At 34.8% G+C, this 24,502-nt stretch overlaps 1 protein-coding gene across 3 annotated transcripts in view; it reads right to left on the bottom strand.

Moving 5' to 3' along the window:
- GLA1 (Folylpolyglutamate synthetase family protein) overlaps positions 1-12,949 on the bottom strand; it is a 261,863-nt gene extending 248,914 nt beyond the window's left edge. The window contains exon 1 of one of the 3 annotated variants that reach the window (XM_089795217.1): positions 12,423-12,949. In XM_089795217.1, the coding sequence (XP_089651343.1) occupies positions 12,423-12,824 (402 nt within the window). In that variant the 5' untranslated portion in view covers positions 12,825-12,949. The remainder of the gene's footprint in view (positions 1-12,422) is intronic. The other 2 variants (XM_089795218.1, XM_089795219.1) reach the window with 2 other exon arrangements.
- Positions 12,950-24,502: the final 11,553 nt, after the last annotated feature.

Below are 24,502 nucleotides of genomic sequence, written 5' to 3'. Positions count from 1 at the left end.
TTGTTTAGGTTGTGTGGTATAGATCTTACACCTAGCACTAGTTATCATCCGCAAACAGATGGGCAAATAGAGATTGTGAATAAATGGGTGGAAGGATATTTGAAGAACTATGTAACTGCACAACAAAAGGCTTGGATCAGATGGTTGCATATGGGAGAGTATTGTTATAACACCACTTATCATATGTCCATCAAGATGACTCCTTTCATGGCACTCTATGGTTATGAAGCACCTAGCTTCATGGATTTAGTTTTGGGGGACAGTAGAGTCCCCAAAGCAAAAAACTTATTGCAGGATAGTTAGGACATCCTGAAAGTGCTCAAAGAGAATATACAACAGGCCCAGAATCAACAGAAATTGTATGCTGATCAGCACCGAATAGAGCATAGCTTCGAGGTAGGGGATATGGTTTACTTGAGGCTACAACCATATAGACAGTCATCGCTCAAGAAGAGCGGAGCTAAAAAGTTGAAACCTAGAATTTATGGTCCCTACAGGGTGATTCACAAAGTGGGCAAAGTCGCATATGAGCTTGAGCTTCCAAAGGGCAATCGAGTGCACAATGTGTTTCATGTGTCTAGGCTTAAGAAATCCATTGGTCAGAGTATAGTGCCTTTTGCAAATTTACCCCCTTTGGATGAGGAGGGGAAGCTTGTGTTAGTACCCGAGGCTATTTTGGACACCAGAGAGAGGAAGCTTAGAAACAAGATAGTGAAGGAGTATTTGGTCAAATGGAAAGACCTGCCAGAGGAAGATTCTACATGGGAGAGTGAGCAGGTTATTCAACAGGCTGGACTGAGATTGCTTGAGGACAAGCAATTTCAAGGGGGGCGGACTATAATGTCCCCATTTTAGCAGTTGACCAAGTGTGTGTGCGTTAGCCTTGTTCTACATGGTCCCGAGCGCTAACGAAGGGTTTAATGGGATCCTGGAGTGTTTTGGCCTAGTCATTTCCAGTTTGGGCCAAAACAAAGTTGATTTACTCAGTTTCACGCATACTTACTATTTTTAGTAAGTCGGCAAGGCACATTGCAGGTCAATTTTGGTGATTGGATTTGATACTCCTCGATGAGAGCTTTCCGATGAGCTATCACTCGCATTATTCGGAGTCTGATTGCTAATACATTTTAATGCCTGAAGTTTTATTAAAGTAACGTCTAATTTAATTGTAAAATATTAAAGTGTTACTTTAATATTTATTTTATGGGGATGTGTACCTAAGGGAGACATAATGGGTATTTTAATATATGTTTTATATATTACACATCTTTTATCCCACATTGCCCATATGAGTTGAGCGGACCCTTGAAAATAGAATAAAATGAAGCATTTGTGGCTTCATTAGACAAGTTGAATATGAGAAGAAATTGGTGTGTGAGTTGCAGCTCCGTTCTTGGCATTTGAGGATGTTTATCCTCTCTTGTAACATTCTAGACGTCATTCCCTTGGGGTTTGGCCTTTGGAATTCTTTGTTATCGGCTTCATTATCAGGCAGTTTAGTTGCATTTCCAGCTACAAGCAGATTTGGTATTTTGCTCATATCTTCTTCACTGCTTGTCCGACACTTATGCCGCTTTGAGGGAATGATATTACGAAGGTAGTGGGCTAATTGAAGGACAAAGTACTGTAGCAGCACTATTCATGCGGCACTATAGCAGCAAGTTCGAAAGCATGGGCTGGAGTATTATGTCAATAATGCTGAAGTAATTAGTGAGTTGATAAATCTGCCATGTATTTGGTTTTATGAATTCTGAAAATAACATTTTATTGGCAGCAGTTCATTTCCACTTTGCATATTATTGTAGTTTCTTTCTTGTTTATGTTGTCTGATACCAATTCCATGCACAAAACACAACAAACAAATAAACGTTTGATTTCCAGAGTTATAAGGGGTTTAAAACATTAAACGGAGAAATAAGAGGTTGAATGCAAACTGTTTGGCATAATTCCTTCCCGCAATTTGGTTTAGTTTTTTGGGACATTCAGGGGTGCCCATTACATCTCACCATGCACAAAGAATGCATAAATGTGGAATAACTATCTCATCTAGTAAAACCCCAAAGGAACCAAGGTCTAGAGAATAGCTCTTCAATAGATCCACAAAACCACAAGCTTTTCCTTAACCATGCAAAACTTGCAAAATCATCGTGTTCAAGAATTCCCATGCCTATCCACATCCACTTCTCATCTGAGAGACTTAAAAGTTTAAAATCACTGAACAACCAAGCCCAGAACAGTGGATTATCATAGATATGCATCACCATAGATTTTTAAAGGAAAATCTATAAACCCCCCAAATCCAAAGAACGTGAATCTAATTCATGCAAGTACAAACATCCAAGAGGAAAACGTAGTGTAGGAACTCCATGCCCTCTTGTAGATCAACACACAACCAACACTAATACATGCACCCAAGAGAGATAGGCTATCCAAAAGCTTTCAAATCGTCCAATGATCAACTTCATAGCCTTTATGCATTCAAAGTAACAAAAGAAACACCTCCCAATAGCCATGCATTGGTAATTATTTTTCTATCAACCAGGAGCTCCAGATCAATGTCATTTCAACATAACTAACTCCATTTTCTCTGTCTTCACCATCCTTCAAAAAACAAGTTGTCTCCTAAAAAGCTAAATCAACTGCATGACTTCCACTCATCAAAGGATTAATCATTATCCAATTTCTTCAAAATAAATTTCTTCAATCTTTGAAGGCTAAGAAATATTAACAAAAGAAAATACCCAAAACTTAAAACATTGTGAATCCTCACATGCAGGCAGCATGCAAATTACAAAACCATACTCTAATACCAGTTAAAGGGAAATGAGGACATCTCAGAAAGCCACCTAAGATCAGTGTGCACATCCAGTATCTAATGATTTCTTCAATATCTACTAATAAAAAAATACAAGTACATGCTACTATGCCATAAAGCAGAAATAGCATACTTGATTTTCCACAATTTAAAATCTTAAAGAAAAGTGATTGCAATTTACAGATCTAACAAATTCCAACAGCACTACAACATATAGATTTAATATTCTAGAACCATAAAACTAGAAGAATGAAACAGAATAGAAAACATAGATATATGCTTATTTTGGGGACTACTAGCATCACAGGATTTTACAGCAAAATTGTTTGGATTTCTCTCTAGTTACATATGTTTATTGTTTTATAGATCTGACCTGTTCTTTTGAGATTTCATATACAATTCAGGGACATGGTGGGCTTGTATCTGCATTGGATGGCCTTCTTTTTATCATCATGATTTCATTGTTGTATCGCAGAAGAAGAACACTGATGGTGATTTTTGGGCTCTTCTTTGTGGCATTTACTCTTCCACCAGTTAATGACTGGTTTTACTTTTGTCTTCATATGAGCTTTGGGCTTTTGAGCAATCATAATGTAATCAGCATGTACTCTTTTTAATGCTGCCATTCTTCTATGGGTCGGGTTTTAGGCATGTTTTTGGGATCTTTTTTATCAGCTCTCTCCTCTTGGAGCATTGATGTAAGGGTTTTTGGGATTTAGATTTGGGCCTCACAGTGTTTAATACTCTCTTCGAATGCAGTATTTTTTCTTCTGCATTCCTTTTTTGTATCAGGCAATGACCGGAGTTTTTCTTCACTGATTCTTCTCTCCAGGAGCCCTTTTTGAACCAGTTTATATATATATATAAAGTTTCGCCAAAAAAAGAAAAAAAAATTATATATATATTTCAGTTTTCAAATTCTTCAGCGAGTACAACTCAACTTTTTGGGCTTCAGTTTATGCTAAGTCTTTGTTTCTTTATTATGAATGGATAATTGTAATCATAACATACAAGGTCATTATCACCAAAATAACTAAAAACATTTGAAATGGGAGATGCAGTAATGTGAAATGAAACTAAAGCTTATCTTCTGAACTGGTCAGTGAAGGTACATGTATTTCAAAACAAGACATTCAGTCAGTGCTGAGACAACAACAATCTATAGAACATGTCTTTTGTTGATGTAATCAGTTATAAGTTAAGAACTTAAAGAGTATTTAATTCATATGCATGATGACAGAGAAAGTAGATCTTGTAGCTTAGAACTTTAAATAATAATTTGTACAAGTCCAAACCTCTATAAACTGTAGAGGTCAATGTTTATTTTATGATTCCTAAGGTGATTATGTGTTTGAGAGCTAGTGCTAGCTTCTATTTTGTTTACAACTATTAGTGGTTGAGCTTGCATTATGAATCTCCTTTGTTTGAAGATGAAATTTTATCATTACACATTGAAATTGACAATTTAAAAGATGCAAATCAAACAGCATAAATGTTGGAGGTTATTTAGCCTACTCTTATGCGCTCGATACATTTTACTACAACAGAAAATAGATAGGTTGAAAAATCAAACACCTAATGCCTTATCACAGAAAAAAGGTGTTAACAAAGATGTCCTTTCTTCTAGTACTTCCACACAAGAAGCAAGTGAAAAAAGTATTGTGAGAGTCTGGGAAGCTCGACAAACAAACAAGGGAAAAAGTGGTCATAGTCATAATAGTTTAGTTGGTCTATGTTCCAAAGTATTCAAAACCCATCAAATTTGTATCTGGGGATTATTTTAATGCATATAAAGTTAAATCTTCCTCTACCAGTATTACATCGGGTAACCAAAATTGTGAACTTATTGAGATCATCATGGTAATATGTCAGTTCCTTGTTTTGATCCACGTCCTTTATTTTTATGTGATCAACATATTCAAGATTTTTATCATTGTTTTTAGAAGATAGTGCACAAACCTATGTATTTGTCTCAATGGTTTTAAAAGAACGAGCAAAAACCAATGTTGTGTGCTGCAAATCCTGTTGTTTGAACTAGTCCCAGACATCAAACGGTCCTTTTGGTACTTCAGTTGTGACACCTTTGACAAAGATTGAGCTAGATCCTCCAAATAGGGCTATGTTGAGTGATGTTGGTCACATTGTTGGTGATGAAATGATTAGTTATGCTTGTCTTCTGCATGTGATGGACCACTTTAATGTTTAAGATGCCTTAGATATGAAACTTCGTAATTTATGTAGACAATGTTGATTCAACTGTTTGCGTAGTGTGCCTTCCTTATAGAAGGGGAATTCGTTCGTATTTGTGTGACAAATTTGAGTGGAGACTTCAAAGATATGAGTGATATATGCTTCAGATGTTTTATAGATTTGTTGCTTTTGTGAAATTTTTGGTTTATTCAAATTTTTCCGAAGTTGTTGATGATGGCTTTGGACATTGTGGTGCTTAATATGGCAGATTTGTCAAATAGCCAATAGTGGCTCACGATGGTCAAGTGGATAGACCGATAGTAACTCATGATGGTCAAGTGTAGTTTGATTAGCTTTGATTGGAGAGTGTCAATAGAATGACTGGTCAATTGTAGATTGATCATCCTTGGTTGTAGAGTGACAAATTGATGATTGGAGAATGCAGATGCACTGTTTGTAGGAAAGGAGAGCCCGTGAGTGAAGAAAGTGTTGCAGTATATATTTTGGATTTTTTCTTAAACTGTTCATCATGGGGCGCAAATGATAGAATAATGATCTTTTTACAATGTTTGTTATGAGGGAGAATGAAAGGTAATTAACATTGATTTATGCAATTGGTTATTACCTTATTGTTTAAGGAAGTGTAGCTTTCAGTTATACTCTTGAATCTAAATATATACATCATTGTATTCTCATAATGTAATGGAGTAATGAATGTAAAGGAGATTATAAATCATCATTGTATATTCCATATACACTCCCTCCCTACGCAAATCATTAGGTAACCCATTTCTCTACATTTTGAGCTTTGTTGTTTAAATTAAATAACGTAGAATTGGCAAATTTCTGTCTATTTTATCTTGATAATAAATCATAGATTATGTTCCAAAAACTTATTATATAAATTTTAATGAATAGTCCTTTTCTATTAATAGATTAATATACTTGTTACAAATTCACAAAAAAGGGGCCGGGGGATATAAGAGTTAACATGGCCGTAGTCGAAATCAACAACTATTCATTAAAAAAAAAACAATAAGCAACCCCTCAGGCTGCCAAAGCAGTGCCAGCAGAGGGGGGTGGTTCATCTCTATCATTAAAACCCCAGTCATCCCTGGGATCAATAGGCGGACTAGGAACAAGACAGCCATCAGCAGTGTCATCAGGAACCTTGCCTTTATCTTTTTCCTCTGCCCACGGTGGAGAGAGCCAAATTTAGGCAGAATGACCACTTGCCAAAAGCAACAAGAGGAGCACCAGGAAGGGAAGCCACCGGACCTTGGGACCAGCCAGAACCACATCGAGGCAGAGAAGCTGAGCAATGACACTGCCAACCACAAGCACCACTACTAGGAGAGCGGTGGCAGGGAGCATGCGAGTGTGGCATGTGCAAGCGGTGAGCAGAGGAGCTGCACACCTAACGGTGGCCCTTGGGCGAAGTATGGTCAATTGAGGCATTGGAAGGCACTCTAGCAACTATACAGGGTGCATTACCCCAGAGCCACTTTGTTAGCTTGGACCTAAATCTGCATCATGACATTATTACAAATGCATGCTTTAGTGTACATAGCAACATTGATATCCAAAAAGTCGTGAGTGAAAAGAACAACATTCTTATCCTTCAATAAAGTAAACAAAATCTCCATCTTGAAGGTATGCCAGATCTAGGTAAATTTCCTAGGGATCCTAAGGGAATCACCCAACACAACCATATGCCAAGAGAAGGGTTCTAGCCTAAAAGGCTTAAAAAAATCATGTATCTAATGCTAGTAATTTTGAGCACACCTACAGAACCAAAAAATATGCGAAAACAATTCTAGTTGCCCACAAAAAGGACACCGAGGATCAAGAACCCCAATATGCTTGAGTCGTGGCCCAAGGGGAAGCCCTTGAAAAAGCAGGCACCAAGCAAAATGGGCAATCTTGGGCTCTAAGATAGCACTCCAAATAGTATCAAAAGCATCCTCTAGTGATAAAGAGAAGACTACAGATGCCATCATTGGTTGAGAGTATCCATCATGGGAAGATGGGGAGAGAGCCATCGATATCCTAAGCTTGGCTTGTAACTGGTGAAGGGCATTGCAAGATACCACTTCCAGTCCTTCCACCAAGTTCGAACTGACTGATTTCCCACCTTGTGAATTAAATGATCTGGAATTTCAAAGAGTAGAAGATCAAAAGTCTGTCGATCTTGACGAGCAAGACGAAACTGAACTTGCATATCCTCCCAAGATCTGAGACTCATAGAGCCCTGGAAAAGAGGTCCTTAGGAGTCTTGATGCCACGTTTGAAAAAACGCAGAGCACTAGCGCCTTGAGTCTTAGCTAGAGGAACACCCTAAATGGCAAACAGCAGGGTCCACCAAAGGTTCTGTTGATTCAGATAAAACCCATCACCAGTCCAACAAAGCCAAGGCTTGACAGCTTCTCAAGCCTTCCATATGCTCTTGATAACAAAAGAGCCCCAGATATGAACAGGTTCCTGCATGACAAGAAGGGTTTGAAAGCCAATCCCTTCCATGCACAGGAAATCCAGAAGCGACGCAGTGCCGAACCAACACTTTCCAAGCTTCATCACTAATGATAGCATGAATAATCCACTTAGCATAGAGTGCACACCCTTGTTTCTGAGTGGAAAGAAGGCCAAATCCTCCAAACTCTTTGGGGAGACAACAAAAATCCCAAGCAACTCAATGAAAGCCATGGTGATCAGAACTAGACGCCCAAAGAAAGTCATGGATTATGCATTCCAACTTAAGGTAAGAGGCTTTAGATGGAGCCCAACAGGAGGAGTAATAAACATGAGTAGCTGCCAACACCTTTGAGCAAATCTAGAATTTCCCCACAAGAGAAAGGGGTTTAGTAAGCCAGTAGTCAAGCTTTTTTTCAATTTTTCTTGAGCACGGCATTCCACAAATCCACTGGTGAAGCTTGAAAAGAAAAGGGAATGCCCAGAAAGCGAAAAATCTCCCTGTGAGTGACCCATTTCTACTCGAATTGAGCAAGCCAAGGTAGGGCTAGAAGAAATTATTGCCTATAACAGAGCATCTTGTGCCATCGAATAGCCGAACCAGAAACTTGACAAAAGATGTCCAAGCATTGCAAGGCATTAGCAATGTTCTCCTCGTCCTCCAAAAGAGTGAGAAAAGAATCATCAGCAAAGTGCCCATTGACAAGTTGGGAAGAAGAGTCAGGAAATGAGATGGCAAGAACCAAACCAGAGGAAACAGAGTGGGCCAGTAAGTAACTAAACCCTTCGGCAGCAAGAACATACAAAGCCGGAGCCAAAGGGCAACCCTGTCGGATGGATTTAAAGAGCCCGAAGGCTTCAAATTGAGAATTGTTAATGGTAATACAAGAATTAGCATCTCCACAAACTGAAGAAAGTTAGGGCCAAACCCCAAAGCCTAAAGCATAGCCAAAATAAAGGGCCATTCAATTCGATCATAAGCTTTGGCAAAATCAATTTTCAAAAACAAAGTCTACTAATTGGATTTGCGAGCCCATTCCATGCCTTCCCAAACACCAATGATGTTGTCAAGAATATACTTGGACTTAATAAAACCAGTCTGCTCTAGTCACACAATTAAAGGCAGGAGATGTCTAATCTTAAGTGATAATGCCTTAGCAATGATCTTGTATGACACATTCAGCAAGGTGATGGGGCCACCAGTTACAAATATCCTCAGGGTCACTAGCTTTACGTATGAATTTAATGTTTCCTTTGTTAATAATGGTTCCTAGGCTCTTAGTATGGTAAGCTTCCAAATAGACTTTGTGCAGGTCTTGACCTATAGACTTCCAGAGGTGTTTGTAAAATTCACAAGGGAACCCATGACACCAAAGGGTCTTGTCATCTCCCGTAGAAAAGATAGCCTCTTTGAGGTCCCTGATGCTGAGAAGCTGCTCACAGAAAGCACGTTGCTCAACCACTAGGCAATTTGGAGTAACAGAAATACATTTTCTGAGAGCTTCCTCCTGAGCAACCAAATTTTCCTATGAAGCGAAAACATTTTCATAATGATGCACAAAAGCTTGCAAGATGTCAGGGAGATTAGAGAGAACAGTATTGCCCTGTTTAATCTTTTTAATCCCAACTTTAGTATGGCGGGCTCTAAGAACCTAGAAGAACTCTTTAAAAGCTTTATCACCAACCTCCAACCAATGGAGGAGAGCCTTGATTTGGGCCCCCTGAGCAGCATAGTTGTCTACAATCTATTTATCATGGCGAAGCTTGGCAAGTTGGATTTGTAAATCAGCATCAAATGGGTTAAGGGTAAGAGCTTAAGAAGCCTTCCTGAGGGCCTTGGTATTAGCTTCATAAGACCTTTTCTCTGAAATCCACCAACTTTCTCCCATAGATGCGAAGAAATCTAGCGGTTCTGGTAATAGCGTCATTCCACCATTGAATCCAGCCAGTTTGAGAGAGAGGACATGGCTCTAAATTCCAAACATGTAGGATGTGAGCAATAGTGGAAGAATGCATCAGCACTGACGTGTTAAGGAAAAACTGCGTTCTAACAACACGCTGGACAACTGTTTGCCAAGAAATAAAAAAATAAATGAGATAGTGGTCTGACAACGTCACTTCCGACAAAGGAATGACAGGTATCTCTCGATCCTCAGAAAAGGCAAAAAAAGATTGCGCAGTAATCATAGCACGATCAAGATGTTTTAATATGTGGTCAAAGCGAGCTCAAAATTTAGACCAAGTGTGCCAAACCCCACTCTACGGACGACGATTAATATTGGGATCAAACAGGCCCAATTTATTGGGCATGTAGTATGACGCTTCCTTTTCCCCAGCTATCCAGCAAAAAGGAAAATGTCTTCTTTGTCAAAAGCCAGCTCAACCATATTAAAATCACCGCACATACCAAAGTAGCTAGAAGCAAGTTGTTAGCCATCCAGCGCCAAAGTTGAGATCTTTCTACAGCATCATTGGAAGCATAAACATTAACTATACCAAAGGAATGATTATTGATAGAAAGCAATATCCAAATAATTTTGTGCATGGGGTCAGAACCATGCGAAATAATAACAGAATGAAGATGAGGTGACAGGAAAGAAACTACACCTCTACCAGTTTCGCACCGAGACAAAAACATAATGTCATCTGGCCAAATGACGCGACATGTAGAAGAAAGCATAAAACTAGAGCCTTTAACCTCTTGCATGCAAAGGAAATCTAAATTGCCAAGTCTATGACGGGTATCCTTGACATAGTACTTTCTGGAGAGGTCTGTGAGACCTCGTACATTCCATGATAAAAAATTCATGAAAACTCCTCCATATCTTCTTCGTCCTTGAGAAAGGAGTAGCTATTTTGTAAAAAAGAAGAAACTGGGGTAAAACCAAAAAGAAACTCTCCTGGAATGATAGCCTGCTACTTCTCTTTTGGTTTCTCAGCATATTCGAGAGGACTGCGAGAACGCCGCACATTCTGTGTCGCAATGGAAGACGCGGCAAGCGGAGTGTGAACCACTACAGGAGTGGTAGCCCTCACAGCCACCTTCATCCCCTGTGAAACAACAGGATTTGACTCCGGTGAAACTACCATCAACCCTTCAATGGCTGAGGTTTGCGCTCCTATTTATATAGGAGGAACGAAAAACTGCAGCAACATACGTCTTATTGGGAGCCGAGGAAGCCTTGCCTTTGCACCCAACAGTGGTCCATTCTTCCTTGTGTTTTCCTTCCACTGGTTTAGTAGGAGCATCCTTGGGCGGGGTTTTAACCCTAGGTACTGCCAAAGGGCAATCCCTAATCTTGTGTTCGATTACTTACACCTATAATAGGTGTTGAGCAGGTTCAAATAGAGCACCTTCTGAGAGAAGGTGTGGGAACCAACTTGAATCTCTACAGAATCCTTGAGATCCTTGGAGAGATCAACCTCACTACAAATGCGTCACTGAGGGCGAGCATTGAAAAAACTTCTCGTGTTCAGTAGTAACAACTTTGCCAAGAGTGCTAGCAATGGACTCAATAAACAACCAGCAAGGCAAGGGTAGACCAGGGAACTCAACCCAAACAGGCACCCTAAACTTTTTGTCGTCAGAGACTATAAAGTTTCGCGACCATCTTTGGAACACAAGCAAAGAGGAATGAACTGACCAAGGGTCATTGCCAAAAACCGCATCAGCCTGGGACAGGGTGGCGAAGCAGGATAAAAAAAACCTCTAGTCAAGTTTTGCATAGCGTCAAGGCGGACTCCATGAGGAGTCCAGCTCTTGTTAACCCATTCTCGGAGCATGGCTTCAGGAGGAGGCCTACCCACAAAATACTCTATCAGAGCATGTTCTAACCATTCACATGTAGAATCAAATTCTTGCAGAGGAAGGATAATATCAAGATTACCTCGTGAAAGACCTTCGAGATGAACTTGCAAGGATATTTGTTCAGTGGAGGCGCCATGGCTTTCCGAAGCAGTAGCGTGAACACCATATCAACTACTGGGTTGTATCAACTACTGGGTCGTAGTTGGTCGGAGCCATTATAAACTAGCCCTAAAAACTTCCCGCACTAAATGCGGTTTGACAGATGGAGAATGCAGAAGGAAAGCTCAGACAGAGAGTCGTACACAAGGAAACTCAAGAAACGCATGAAACCCTAGCAAAGCCGAATCGTATTCTTTTCGTCCTGTAATCACCATATATTGATAAATTGATTGTTCAATTTCAACATAATTTCATTTACGAATCTTTAAAAGTTTGTTATTCTTTAAGCTTTTATTATTTTCAAATAGAAAATAGAAAATTGAGCATTACCGTGAATGATAGGCCACAAGAATGAGTCAAATTTGACAGTCAATTCTGTTGGTCAGGTATTACACATTGCCCTTCAAAAGCTAGTATGATTGATGAGGATATGAATTATAGCTGCCGGTCAGGTCTTAAACATAGCCATTCAAAAACTAGTATTGTCTAAATTAAAATGACACGTAATACAGCTACTAATTTAACTGTCAGTTATGATGTCCATATGCAAGTGGATATATAGATTTATATCCAAAGAAGTTAGAGAGTTACAACTTACAGCAGTAACAAATACAAGTCTGGTTATAAATGAATCTATCATAATTGACAGCTGAAAAGTGGTAAGGAAGATAGAAATGGATTTACCTAATGCAGGCAGCTCGAACAGCTAGAAAGGTTTAATAGATAACTAGAAATTGCTAAAGGTTCAAGGCGTAGAATTTTTGTCTATAGAGGCTCCTCCATAAATATTTATTATAACTTGAAGGGTACGTGGCTGAAAATTTCACTTGTATCCCATCAAATCTTAAAAGCATTAATGTTTTGATAGTTAAAAAGCATAAATGTCTTTAAATGGTCCATCAAATTTAAACTCGATATATACAAATTATTATATTATATGAAAAATAAAAATGAAACAGATTTTAAAGTGAAGTGAAGTACTGGATAGCGAGAAAGGGGATTTCCCAAAAGTTGAACGAGCCTCTCCATCCTCCGCAAATCAAAGCCCTCGTCCGTATCAGTACCAGCACCTTTGGGTACGCCTTCTTTTTCATAATTCCTCAATGAATCAAGAAATACGAAAAATTCCTTCAATCTGGGGTCCTCCATTGCAACTACAGAAAACACCCTTACACCCACTCTTCTATTTGCTTTAATGAGGTCGCTGTGTTTCTTACCAGCAATATCAATCATGCCCACCAATTTTTTTGAGGCTGAGGCATATGTAGTGGTAAAATTCCTGACATTGCGAAAAAGATTCAAGCTCAAAATGGATTGAATAGCATTTCGATATGTTGTAGGACCTGTGATTGATGATATGACAAGAAGAGAGACCCTTGACATTGAAATGAAATTTGTTATCAAGCAACAGACAACATTTAAGCGATGGTTTCACACTAGGGGAGAGGAACCAGTAGTAGTCGTGAGGGCTAACTTGGTCAACATGTAACTCCTACATGGGATATTGTAAGATTTTCGTTTGTTTTTTTAAATGTAAAATGGACATTGAACAACCTACAACTAAGGTTTGAAGGTGTGACTCATCACGCAACTCATTAAAATAGTGCATTTAATGAAATGTGTCTAAAAAATGACTTTTTGAACATTCGACCAAAGTTTAATCTAAAAATTTTTACTAATTGAATTTAAAATTATCATTTGTTGTTAATAGAATATTGTATAACTATATGAAATGTAACATATATGCAATTTAAATGGATCAAATAATTATTATTAATCATAAATATTTGTTATATATAACTTTTATAAATAACACAAAAAGACAAATACTTCAACACAAAAAAATTATTTGTTGTTAGAAAAATAACACATTATTATATAAAATACCGCATATATCCAACACAAAGGGACCATTAGTTGAACACTAATTTTTTTTTAACAATCTCACACATTTCATAAGAAAATACAAGGCATTTATTGGTATTCACCTTTTATAATTGTGATGATACATATTATTGATATGGTTTATTTTATGCATATACATTGTTACCCCAATAGTTGTACACATAAGAATAGTATGTTTACACTAAGATATCAATGTTTATTTAAGTGAGCATATTATGTTTTGAGTGACACACATATATTAGATAGCTATGATATTTTGTTTGAGACAAAAAGTTATTTATTTCACTTATTAATGAATTTATTTTTTTTTTTTTCTATAACATTTATAAATTTTTATGTGTTCAAGTATTGGTATATTTTTTATCAACATTTGAATTTTTTTATATTTACAAATAGATCAATTAATTACAATATATAGTAAAGATATGTTGGAAGATTGGACTCTATGTTCACGATAGGGTGATCGACTATTGGACCCCACTCAGCTATTGGGTCTTCTCCCCTATCTGGGGTCCGATGTCTAATGACTTTTACTGCCCCTGTCCCCTTTGCAAGCTCGCAATAATGGTAGAGTTTTAATTAAATTAGTAATTGGTACACTTTCTATCCATGCCGTGGCTCATGCTACATTTTTCAAGAATTATGTTTGCATTGGTTGCTTTAAATCTCAGATGACAGTAATTGGCTATTTCAAAATCTGGATTTGAGAATTTATTTATTTATTTCAAAATTGGTAAAATGGAATTAGAATAGTAGACTTCTATTTTTGTTTTAAAATCAGGGTTGCAAACTTCTTACTAGCAAGTAGGAATTGAAAATCAATGTCTCATAAAAATGTGTCTTCTATTGTCTTGTATTTTGTCACCACAAAATGTTGGTAATAGTAGAAAACTTTTTTAAGTTGGTTTCATGTTTCTCTAAGTTTGAATTTGATATTTAGTTGCTTAATGTTGATCGATCCATTCATTTCAATTCATATATCAAATCATTTTACTAAACGCCTTCATCAAGTCTTTTTCGTTTTGTTTTCTATCGAGCCTTTGTTTGATTTTTGAAGCCTTCGTCATTCATTCTTTATTTTTGAGTTTGCATTTGTTTGTTTTTAGTCCTTTAGTTTTGCTCATGTCATGCATTTTGGTTTTCCCTTCTATTCAGTCTAACCTAGAAGTCAATCGAAGATGTCAGTCAAGAGTTATGCTCATTTTAGTACTTCAAAAGTGGACCTTCTAGATGCAATAGCATGAATTAAAAATATGATGTTATATTTTCAATTTGACTTTCACTTTTTGATAAATATAACTTATATTCACTTTTTGTTATGTTTTTAAGTTACTTTAACTTTAAATTTTTAACTTAAATTGACTATAGTGCACTTTATGTTATAATTTTAAGTTGAGTTACTTTTTTATTTTTCACTTAAAGTAACTTTATAACTATATAGTTTCAATTTAATTTTTTGTTTTAAAAATCAAATGTTTATTAATGTTACTTTTTAAATGATATTTATATGTTATATTTCAAAATATGATAAATAAATATTGTTTATGGCCCATTTTGTAACATTTTTATAATTCTATGTGAATTAAATGACAAAAAGTCTTCAAAAGTAGACATTTTATATACAATTACATGTAAAATCTATCAAAAGTGGACATTTTACATGTCACTGCATATAAAATTTACTTTGGTAGACCTTTTTGATATTATTACATCAAAAGTCTATCATAAGTGAACTTTTTTGCTGTTATTACATCAAAAGTGAAGTTTTCATGCTTTGACATCTAAAAGGTGAGATGCATTTTAAAACATGTTTTCTCCCCCAAAAGGTCTGATTTTGCCTAAAAGCATATTTTAAAATATGTAATGGCACCAAAAAAGTGTGATTTTGATGAGATGCACATTTTAAAATATGTAAGTGACCTAAAAAAGTCTGATTTTGATCAAAGAACATGTTTTAACATATGCAATGACACTCCAAAAGTCTGCTTTTGAAGAACATGTTTTTGCCCTCCAAAAACCTAATTTTGATCAGAAGTCGAGATTTTCTTAATGGATTTGCATGAGATTTCTTCTATTGGAAGCATTTTTGGTTGGCAATGATTTATCTTGCATTTAAAATGGATTCAATAAGCTGAAAAATATTTTTGAAAGCTTCATTCTAGGGCACATTTTTAGAGAAATCAACAAATAAATCTATTTTTAATACATGTTTTAGCTCCCAAGCAAATCGATTTGGCTTCTTTTTGGGATTGCATTGCATTTTGGTTCATGTTTGAGTGTTTAATGATCAAAACATTTCGATCTTGCATCATAGAGAAATACAACTTTTGCTAAAAACGTGCCAAGCATATGCTCTTCCAAAATAATGGATTTTGGAGTGTTTTTAGGGCACATTTTGGTATCTTCTACCAACTTCTCCTTGTTTTTTGGCTTCTCTCATTTGAATTTGTGAGAGATTGAAAGTTTCAAACATTTTTGAAAAACAATTCAAACATTGGAGCATCTTTTCTCTTCATTTTTGACACATGTAAGTGGACTCTGTGCCAAGTTTGTTGTTTATACGGACCACAATAGTTTGAGATATTTTTTGAAAAAATAGGATTTGAACGAGAGGCAACAAAAATGGGTAAGCAAGGTTCGGGCTTTTGATTTTGACATTGAATATGTGAAAGAAAAAAATAATGTGGTTGCAGATGACTTATCTAGGAAACCCACCATCTGCTCATTAAACCAGATTTTAGCTGACTAGAAGGCACATTTGTTGGTAGAATTTTTCAAAAACACATTTGCCTATGAGCTTCTTGCTTTTGATTCATATTTATCTTGCTAATTTTATGCATGTAATTACTTGATGGTTCCCACTTGTTAAAATCTTTGCCATATAAAGTGCATTTTTCCTTTAAAAATGAAGTTTTTGTTCATTTTCATATTTTTGGTTCTTTCCCAAGTCCCAATTTCGAATTTGAGTGTTCAAGTGCATTACATCTTGATATGTTTGAGTCACTTTTCAAAGGTATGTTGTTGTTGTTTTTTTTCTTGTTTTGTACTTTGTGCTTACTTGTCAGTTTTTTTCCACTTGGAGAAATTGCAAGTTCTTTCCCAAGAAATTGTTTTTGCTTCACTTCATGTGAATGCATCATCACATTCCACTTCCATTTTTCATGTTGCAACACTTCATGTCGCATCCAACAAAAGCAATTACATGTTTTCCATCGCATTCACCATCTACACATGCATGTAATCCCCTTTTTCGCTTCCATTTTCACTTATCTCACTTTTTGCATCTATTCGCACGACATGATTACACAAAATGTCTTACGTGTAATTGCATCTCAAAAGTCTGCTTTTGATTAAAAGTCACTCTTTGAAAAGACAAAAATATGTCATTTTTATCTTCCATGTACTTTGACTTCATCTTTTCACCAAAGATGACTATAAAGTTCATTATCCCTCTTTCATTTTCCATTTCCATCTCTCCATATGCATTTGTGCCTCCATGAGCAAATACATGTTTTTCCATTTTTTGCATTTTTCCATACTTTGCACCTCATCTTCCATTCACACTTACATGTAAAACCCTGTCCATCATCCACCTTCACATTCCATCTCATTATTCATCCCTTGTTACATGTTGCATTTATATGTAATCATTTTTCATGCAATAACATTGTAATGTCCCAAGTCCAATTGTATAGGTTTTGGAATTGATTACTTTAAATTCAATTGGAGGAACTTAATTTCTAACCAATACTTTAGTTGGAGTGCAAGTTTCTACTTTTCAATTGTATGATTAAAGGATTGTTTGTAAGTATAGTACTATTCTAGCATTTTATTTGAGACTTGAAGAATATAATTTCCCCTATTATATCAATTGTTCATTGAAAATAATATATGTTGTCACTGATATCTTCGTTTCTTATCAATCCACTCTGATCATTCATCTAATGTAGAATTGGTAATGGCAATGGTCTAGTTATTATGAAATCATTAGAAGTATATCTTGAGGCTTATGTGCTACTAGATCTTTCTCTTCAATTGGTAAGTCTAATATTGTGCAATCCATCCTCCATACTTAGTGGATTATTTCTATGTGGTTGTGAAGAGATTGTATGATGAATCTAAGATCGATTTATGGTAAATTGAAATGAGATAATAATAAATGCAATCACTATTTTAGAATTCTGATACTATGATCATGCAATCTATGATTTGTAGGTGTTGCTATCTCTTGCTAACAATTATATTCTATATCTTTCTTAGATCATATTTCTCTTATTTCCTTTCGACAGGTAATTCAAATCCTATCCTCTTCAAACCTGAGTCTATAACAATGCTTAGAATGATGACTAGGATTGGATGGATGATATAAATAAATCTCTTCTTGCAGTTTACTGAATGTGTATATCCCTTCCTTTACCACTAAGTACACTTGAATTCATTTCCTAATGACTCCCCTTGTTCGACCACTATAGTTATAGTATTAAAAAGGGAATTTAGTGATGTGTCTGATCTGAATGTTCTGTCCTTGCTTTGGCCTCTTCTTTTACTGCCCAACCATCACAATTTACGTGCCTTGCTCTATTCTCATATTTTCTAATTCCTTTGTAATGCTCGGTTAGCAAATTCTCTCTTCCACATTCTTTGGTTCTTGCCATTCGCATCGGTTTTTGTATTTGTAATAATCTCCTCCCATGTTATTAGCTTTATTTTGGAACTATCTTGGATACCCATGTTGAATATATTGTCTTTGTTCATTGGCTTTTATTTATCTTCTCCATGCATATATTTGCTCTTTTGAATCCTCGTCTCTCCGTCTTCTTTATTCGCCAACTGTTGTGTTGATGTTTCCAACATTTGTTGAATGTGCTACGAACTTGTTCTTTTCCCATCCATCCCCCCTACTCTGGCTTTCCTTTCTCTATTTTATATTTTCTGGCTTCAACCATCGTGTCCTTTGGTAGTAATATTTATATGTTTGTTATATTAGATTATTTAATTTTTTTGTTATTAACATCATCATGAGATAATAATATTATGGTCCATGATTATATAATATCATATTGTACTATTTATATAATATTAATTAGTATATCAAATAGTTAATTGAACAATAATTTATATTATAATTTATTCATTTAAATTTTTTTATTATTTTACTAATATATATATAATATTATTTATTAAATTCAACCTTATAAATGTGATATTATTATTTATTTAATTTTATCAAGTGCAATTATAATTATATATTTATTTATTTATTCCTTATATTAACTCTATTATTAAAATCGATCTTGGAAATGGGGACATTACAAACATCTTGAAAACCCTAAGTTACATTTTGGAAATCAGCAATCTCCATTTGCATGCATTCCCATGCACCAAGCACTTTACTTCAAAAAAAAAAAGGAGTTAAAGGTGCTGATGGAAAGTTATTCTGAGTTTACATATGGACATCATCAAGAAGGTTTTCAAAGTGTCAAAGAATCTATAATGTATTAATTTGCAAAGGATAATTTACGACAACTTGAACAAGTTAAGCTTGATCACATCAAGTTTTCAAATGACAATGGACAATTCAGCAAAAAGAGTCAAGCTATCAAAAGATGTAACGTTGTGATTATCAAGGTGAATGCGTGTGACACAAAATACAAGAACTCCCAATTCTATTATTATCCGGGATAGCATCACCAAGTACAAGGCCTTTCAGGACAATCCCTAGGATTGTTTCAATTCTCTTCTATTTTTCTTCTTATTTCATAGTTGTAATTGAAGAGGATGCATTGCATGAAAGAAAATTTAATTACATGTAATGTGAGCTACATGTACATGAAAAAATGTAATGTGAGTTGCATATGTAGTTGCATGTAACCCTATATTTTATCTTTTAGTTAGACTAGGTCAAAGTTGGTTGAGTTGCTTCCACTTTTCCCTCCACCTTTTTCTCAACTCCTATGTGTATATAAAGGAGTGCCCCCTCATTATAGAAATCATCTTTTGTTGTATGCAAGAAAGCTTTGTCACATTTGTGCAAGCATAACTTTGATTATGTAGTACAAAGTTGAGAGAAAAGTGAATAAAAGAAGTAATTGGATTCAAAGTTTTGACTGGAAGCAATTGTGATAGAGAAAATTAGAAGCACTGACTGTAATTTGTGTCTATTTTCTTGATTCATGTTATTATTGCGTGTTCAATAAAAGATCATAGTGATTTAAGAAGCAATCAGAGCCAAAGCTTTGATGGGGAGTGATTGTGGAAATATATAGCTAGAAGCTTTATATAAATAGCTTATACTTCTTTCTTAATTCACAAAATAGTTAAGTATTCTTACTTTTAAAAATTTGTGTGCCTTAATTATAAAGTTTTTCATATAGAAGTATGACCCGATTTGGAGCCAAACTGGTACATTTTTAGCTAGTCTTTGAGTTAGTGAAGGTTTATTGGTAACATTATTTCTAGCTCTTGATAGAAGTGTAGTTAGAGATTCACCCTGCCCATTACTCGCTCCATGAGTAAGTGGATTCTTTCTTGAAAGTTAATAAGAAAGGATATTGATAACACCCATGTTATAAAATCTCTCGACTTCTTGCTTACCTTGAGTTGATCCAAGGAACGGTGAGAAGGGGGAGCCTTCCCTTTAAGGTAGGAGAGATTCTATCTCACATGCTATGGCTAGTCATCCTATTTTGCAACTGGATTTTTACCCAAAACTGTTAGTTGCAAAATATCCACCCAACATCTTCTCACTCATCTTCCAAGTGAAACAAAAAGTTCAAGTAAAATCCTAAAAACAGAAATGAAGATTTGCAAAACCTTGATTTGGCTAAATCGAGAATTGTAGAATTCTCAATTTCTAAAATTCCATGAACCAAATGGAACTAATAGTTTATGATATGGCTTTTAAAACCATGAGCAAGATTGATCCTAACAATATCTCTTGTGGTGTTTCTACAATATATGGGGTTTCATTAACCTATTGACCCTACAACTGCCTTCATCCTACCAAAAAGTATTCCAAAGGTTTTTCTAACTAGGAACAAACCTATCTACAATGGATGGTATCTTCCTCCACAAATGACTACTAACTATGGGAGGTTGAAAGGAAATGGAAGTGTTATAATGATGTCAGCGAGACCAACTTCTAAATGACCAAAAGGTCTATTAAGAAATTTGTTGTAATTTCTTTAGGCTATTCTTTTTTTTGTTATATGTATTAGGTAGTTGGTTGTTTTATGTAATCTTGTCTTTTTCAAAGTTCATGTTGTTTATCTATAAGTTATTCTTGTACTGGCTATGAATATCTTTGTATGCACTACAATCTTTATTAGAGTGTGTTTTGTTTCTACAAATTTCTTGATGCAAAAAATATACATTATTTCCTCGCACCCTTCTTTAAGATTCTTCTATCTCTAGCAATTAAAATTTTGACATTTCCTTCAATTGTGAATCCTAAATATTATTTATCCTAGTCCCATGTGTGATTAAATTCTTTGACATAATAAGGTTTTTTTCTACCTATTTGATTTGTCCACATGGCAGTGCTGAATTTCTCAAACTCCTATTTCTTTATCTCTATATTAGTGTTTGAGCACTCTTGAGAATTAATGTTTCATTTATTCAACCACTTGCTATTTTGTTTCCTCCACATTTTTTTCATATGTTCTAGCTCCTTGTTAGCACCAATTTAGGCCAGTGTTGCTTCCTGCCTACCAAAAGGATTTTGTAAGCGACATTCTTAGAGTAATAAGATATTCTTATAAATTCTAGTTTGTTTAAGCTAAACATTAGGCATATAATAATTAATTCTTTTGTTAATTATTATTATGTAACCTAGGATATTTCTCTTTAGAGTTTTTACCATTTAGGTTTTACCTTTCTCCTTTTATATGGATGGTAATTGTAAATCTATTCACTCTTTAAGAGTTATTTGTCTAATCTCCATTCTTGTCTTGTGACAAAATTTTACATCCAGGGGTTTGTGAGTTCATAAGATTTGTATTGCTAAAATCTAATAGGGTATTAGAATTGGATATGTTGCAACTTGTTCCTAATCATGAAGAATTTTGGAGTTTTTGAGGGTTTCAATTTTGCAGAGGATTTTGTATTAGATCTAGGGGAGCCTTCATTTTTTGTCACTTTGAGCTCAAATGGACATCATCGTTGAGCTCAAAGCATCCAAAAACTCTCATTTCCACATAAAATATGTTAAGATTAGACACAATTGAAATCTAAGGCAAAAAAAGTTTGGCCCAAGACTGTACGGCCTTGGATACAATTATTGAGATGGTGAATTTTTTATATTTTTTTAATCAAAAAAATTTCTAATTTTTCTTTAAAGTGTCTTTATTAGTAAAAGTGCATGGAATTTATTTTGTTTATAAAAAAAATTCTTTACAAAAAGGTGAGCAATTTTATTGGAAAATAAATAACAAAGGAGGACTTTTATGGGGACTCGCAACTACCTTCCATACTCTACAAGGGCCCCTGTCAACACACTACATTCCTTGGAACACACTCACATGTGCCTTGGATTGCGCTCCATTGTCTATGTCATTGGGTTCGCCTTAGGACACATCAAGACCCCTGTGGAACTCACATCATTATATTTGCGGCTAAGCAGGAGGGAGCACCTTATTTTTGGCCTTTTTTTGAGTTCACCACCTACATCTTTTGGAGATAACATTGTGGTTTTTGTAATGCCTACCCCTAGTTTACTTTTCATGTTATATTGTCAATTTCTTTTAGGCCAACTTTATGGTTGTTTTTTATGATTAGTGGTACTTGGTTACCTAATTTGATTGGATGTTATTTCATACTTAGTTATATTTTGATGAGTTACTTGATACTTGGTTATTTTAGGTGTTTATATTTATTCTTTCAATGATGATGCTTCGTATGTTCATATAGTGATTTCATTTATTTCATGATGATAGTTAGATGATTGATTTATATACAATATTCTATGGTTACTTACCTCATACTTGCATGTGCATGGTGTACCTGTATGTTTTACTTTATGTTTGAAATTTTTGATGCGGTTGAGGGAGGGAGTCGTAGTCACCTGTTGATTGGGATCTACATGATGCACGACTCCCTAACATTGCATGTTTAGTTTAGATATATATGTATATGTACATGCTCAACTTTTATATAGATTGTAGGTATCAGGCATCAACTTCCCTGAATTGTCAGGATGAGTGTGCCCTATTGCAGTATCTCAATGGTAAAGAGGAGAGATAGTTCTTGAGTCCAAATCCTAACCCTAAGCTGATTGTCCTAGAAAATAGGACAAGTATCTCATTTATTTACCCTTCTGAATTTGTCAAGTGACGAGAATTCAAGATTTTGACCTTTGATTTTGATTTGTTACTGTCTTTAAATGGGTTTTCTAATTTAGATTTGTGGGTTTGTTGTGGATTTCAATTATAATTAAATCAAATTAAGAAAATATTAAATGATTTAATTTAACAAAAAAATTATAAAGAAAAATCAATTTTTAGTTATATTTAATTAATTGAGAAATTAATTAAATAGAAGAATTAAATTTAAAAGATTTAAATTAAAGTTCTAATTTGGCATTATAATGTTTACTTAATTTAAAATAATTAATTTAGGAGTTTCATTTAAATAATGAACTCTAAATATTACTATTATTTAAATTAATAAATATATTATTTAAATTAATAAAATATTATTAAAGCCATCTTGTGATTTAATTAAGAGAGAGAAAATAAATTAAATTAAATTTATTTTAATTAAAAATGCAAAACGTTGCATATGAAATTAAAATAATAAAGTAAAAGGGTTTGTGTGTTTGTAGAACTAAAACCTTAAAGGAGAAATCTCTTTATTAAGAAAATAAAACTCATTTCTCCACACATAGGTTTGGAGGAGCCAATTTTGAGAAAGATGGTTTTCGAGAAGACGAGAATTCTTGCGAGCTCTGAGCATTTGTCTACTTAGCATCATATCGAGGTAGGATATTGTTGAGATTTTCACAATAATTTCCCTTCAAAATTTCTTTGTCTTCTTCGTGTTTATTTATGGGTATGTTTCCAGAAATTGTAAAATAAATAAATGTAATGTTGCTTATGCATTTGTTTAGATGGGAGGGCTTTATTTTTTTTTATTTATAAAAAAAAATACAAAAAATCGGGAGGCGAGCCACCTCCCCCCTCCTTCATTTTTGTGTTACCGACCCTTTTTATGGGACTATGCATGACATACCTGCTATATTAGCAGGGCTGTCACGACAGCAAGGATAGCCCACAAGCTTTAAAATAAGGTAAGGGGTATGTTAAATTTATTTAATTTTTTAATTAGTATTATATATATATATATATCTTTTTAATACAATTTAAAAACAGTTGTTATTATTAATAAATCAATTAATATTATTTATTAATAATTTAATTTATTTTTAAATTATTGATAAACGACCAAAGCCTTCAATTATATTTTATTGAATAAAAAATATGACAAGTGTTCCATTCAAACAAGCACTGGTAGGAAAGAATGGGAAAAGAAAACCTCCAATCTTGCTTGGGACATAGTCCTTATACAAAATTAAAGGGGCATTCCCCAGTATATTGATTACAATTTAGAAATTCTATTTGAACTTGGGCTCATTAACATGTTGATATTATACTTTGCATTTCCTTAAGTAAAAACACATTCTTGGAGACACTCGATGTTGAAGAGGAATGAAGATCCGAACCACCATCCTGTTTCATTGGATGATTTCTACTCTATCCAAATATTCATAGACCAAATGCCAAACAAAACCTTATGCTTCCAATAGGGTTAGATTAAAATTGACATCATAGAGCTTAGATTTAGTATATTTCTAATGCAAATTGCACCAAATAATATCACCGACTACATAATGATTAAACAATCCTACCATTTGCTTAGCTTTAAATATATACTGAACAATGTTATAAAAAATATGAGTCCAGACCTAGCTTATGGAATCATAAGAATATGATTCAATCCTTTAAACATATAAGTATTGTGCATTAGTGGCAACTTAAATTAACAGTAAACCAAAAATTAGGTTACTTATGAGTAGAAGAACCCTAGTCCATAGCACCAAGATCAATAAGATTTCATTCACTTTAGCACCAAAAGAAGAATATGAACTAGACCTACTTAAA

Source organism: Cupressus sempervirens, chromosome 8, assembly GCF_028749045.1.
Source record: "Cupressus sempervirens isolate cs-2001-9-10 chromosome 8, ASM2874904v1, whole genome shotgun sequence".
NCBI classification, from domain to species: Eukaryota; Viridiplantae; Streptophyta; class Pinopsida; order Cupressales; family Cupressaceae; genus Cupressus; species Cupressus sempervirens.
Note: the sequence above shows the minus strand (reverse complement) of the source record. Positions and strands in the feature narration are given on the sequence as shown.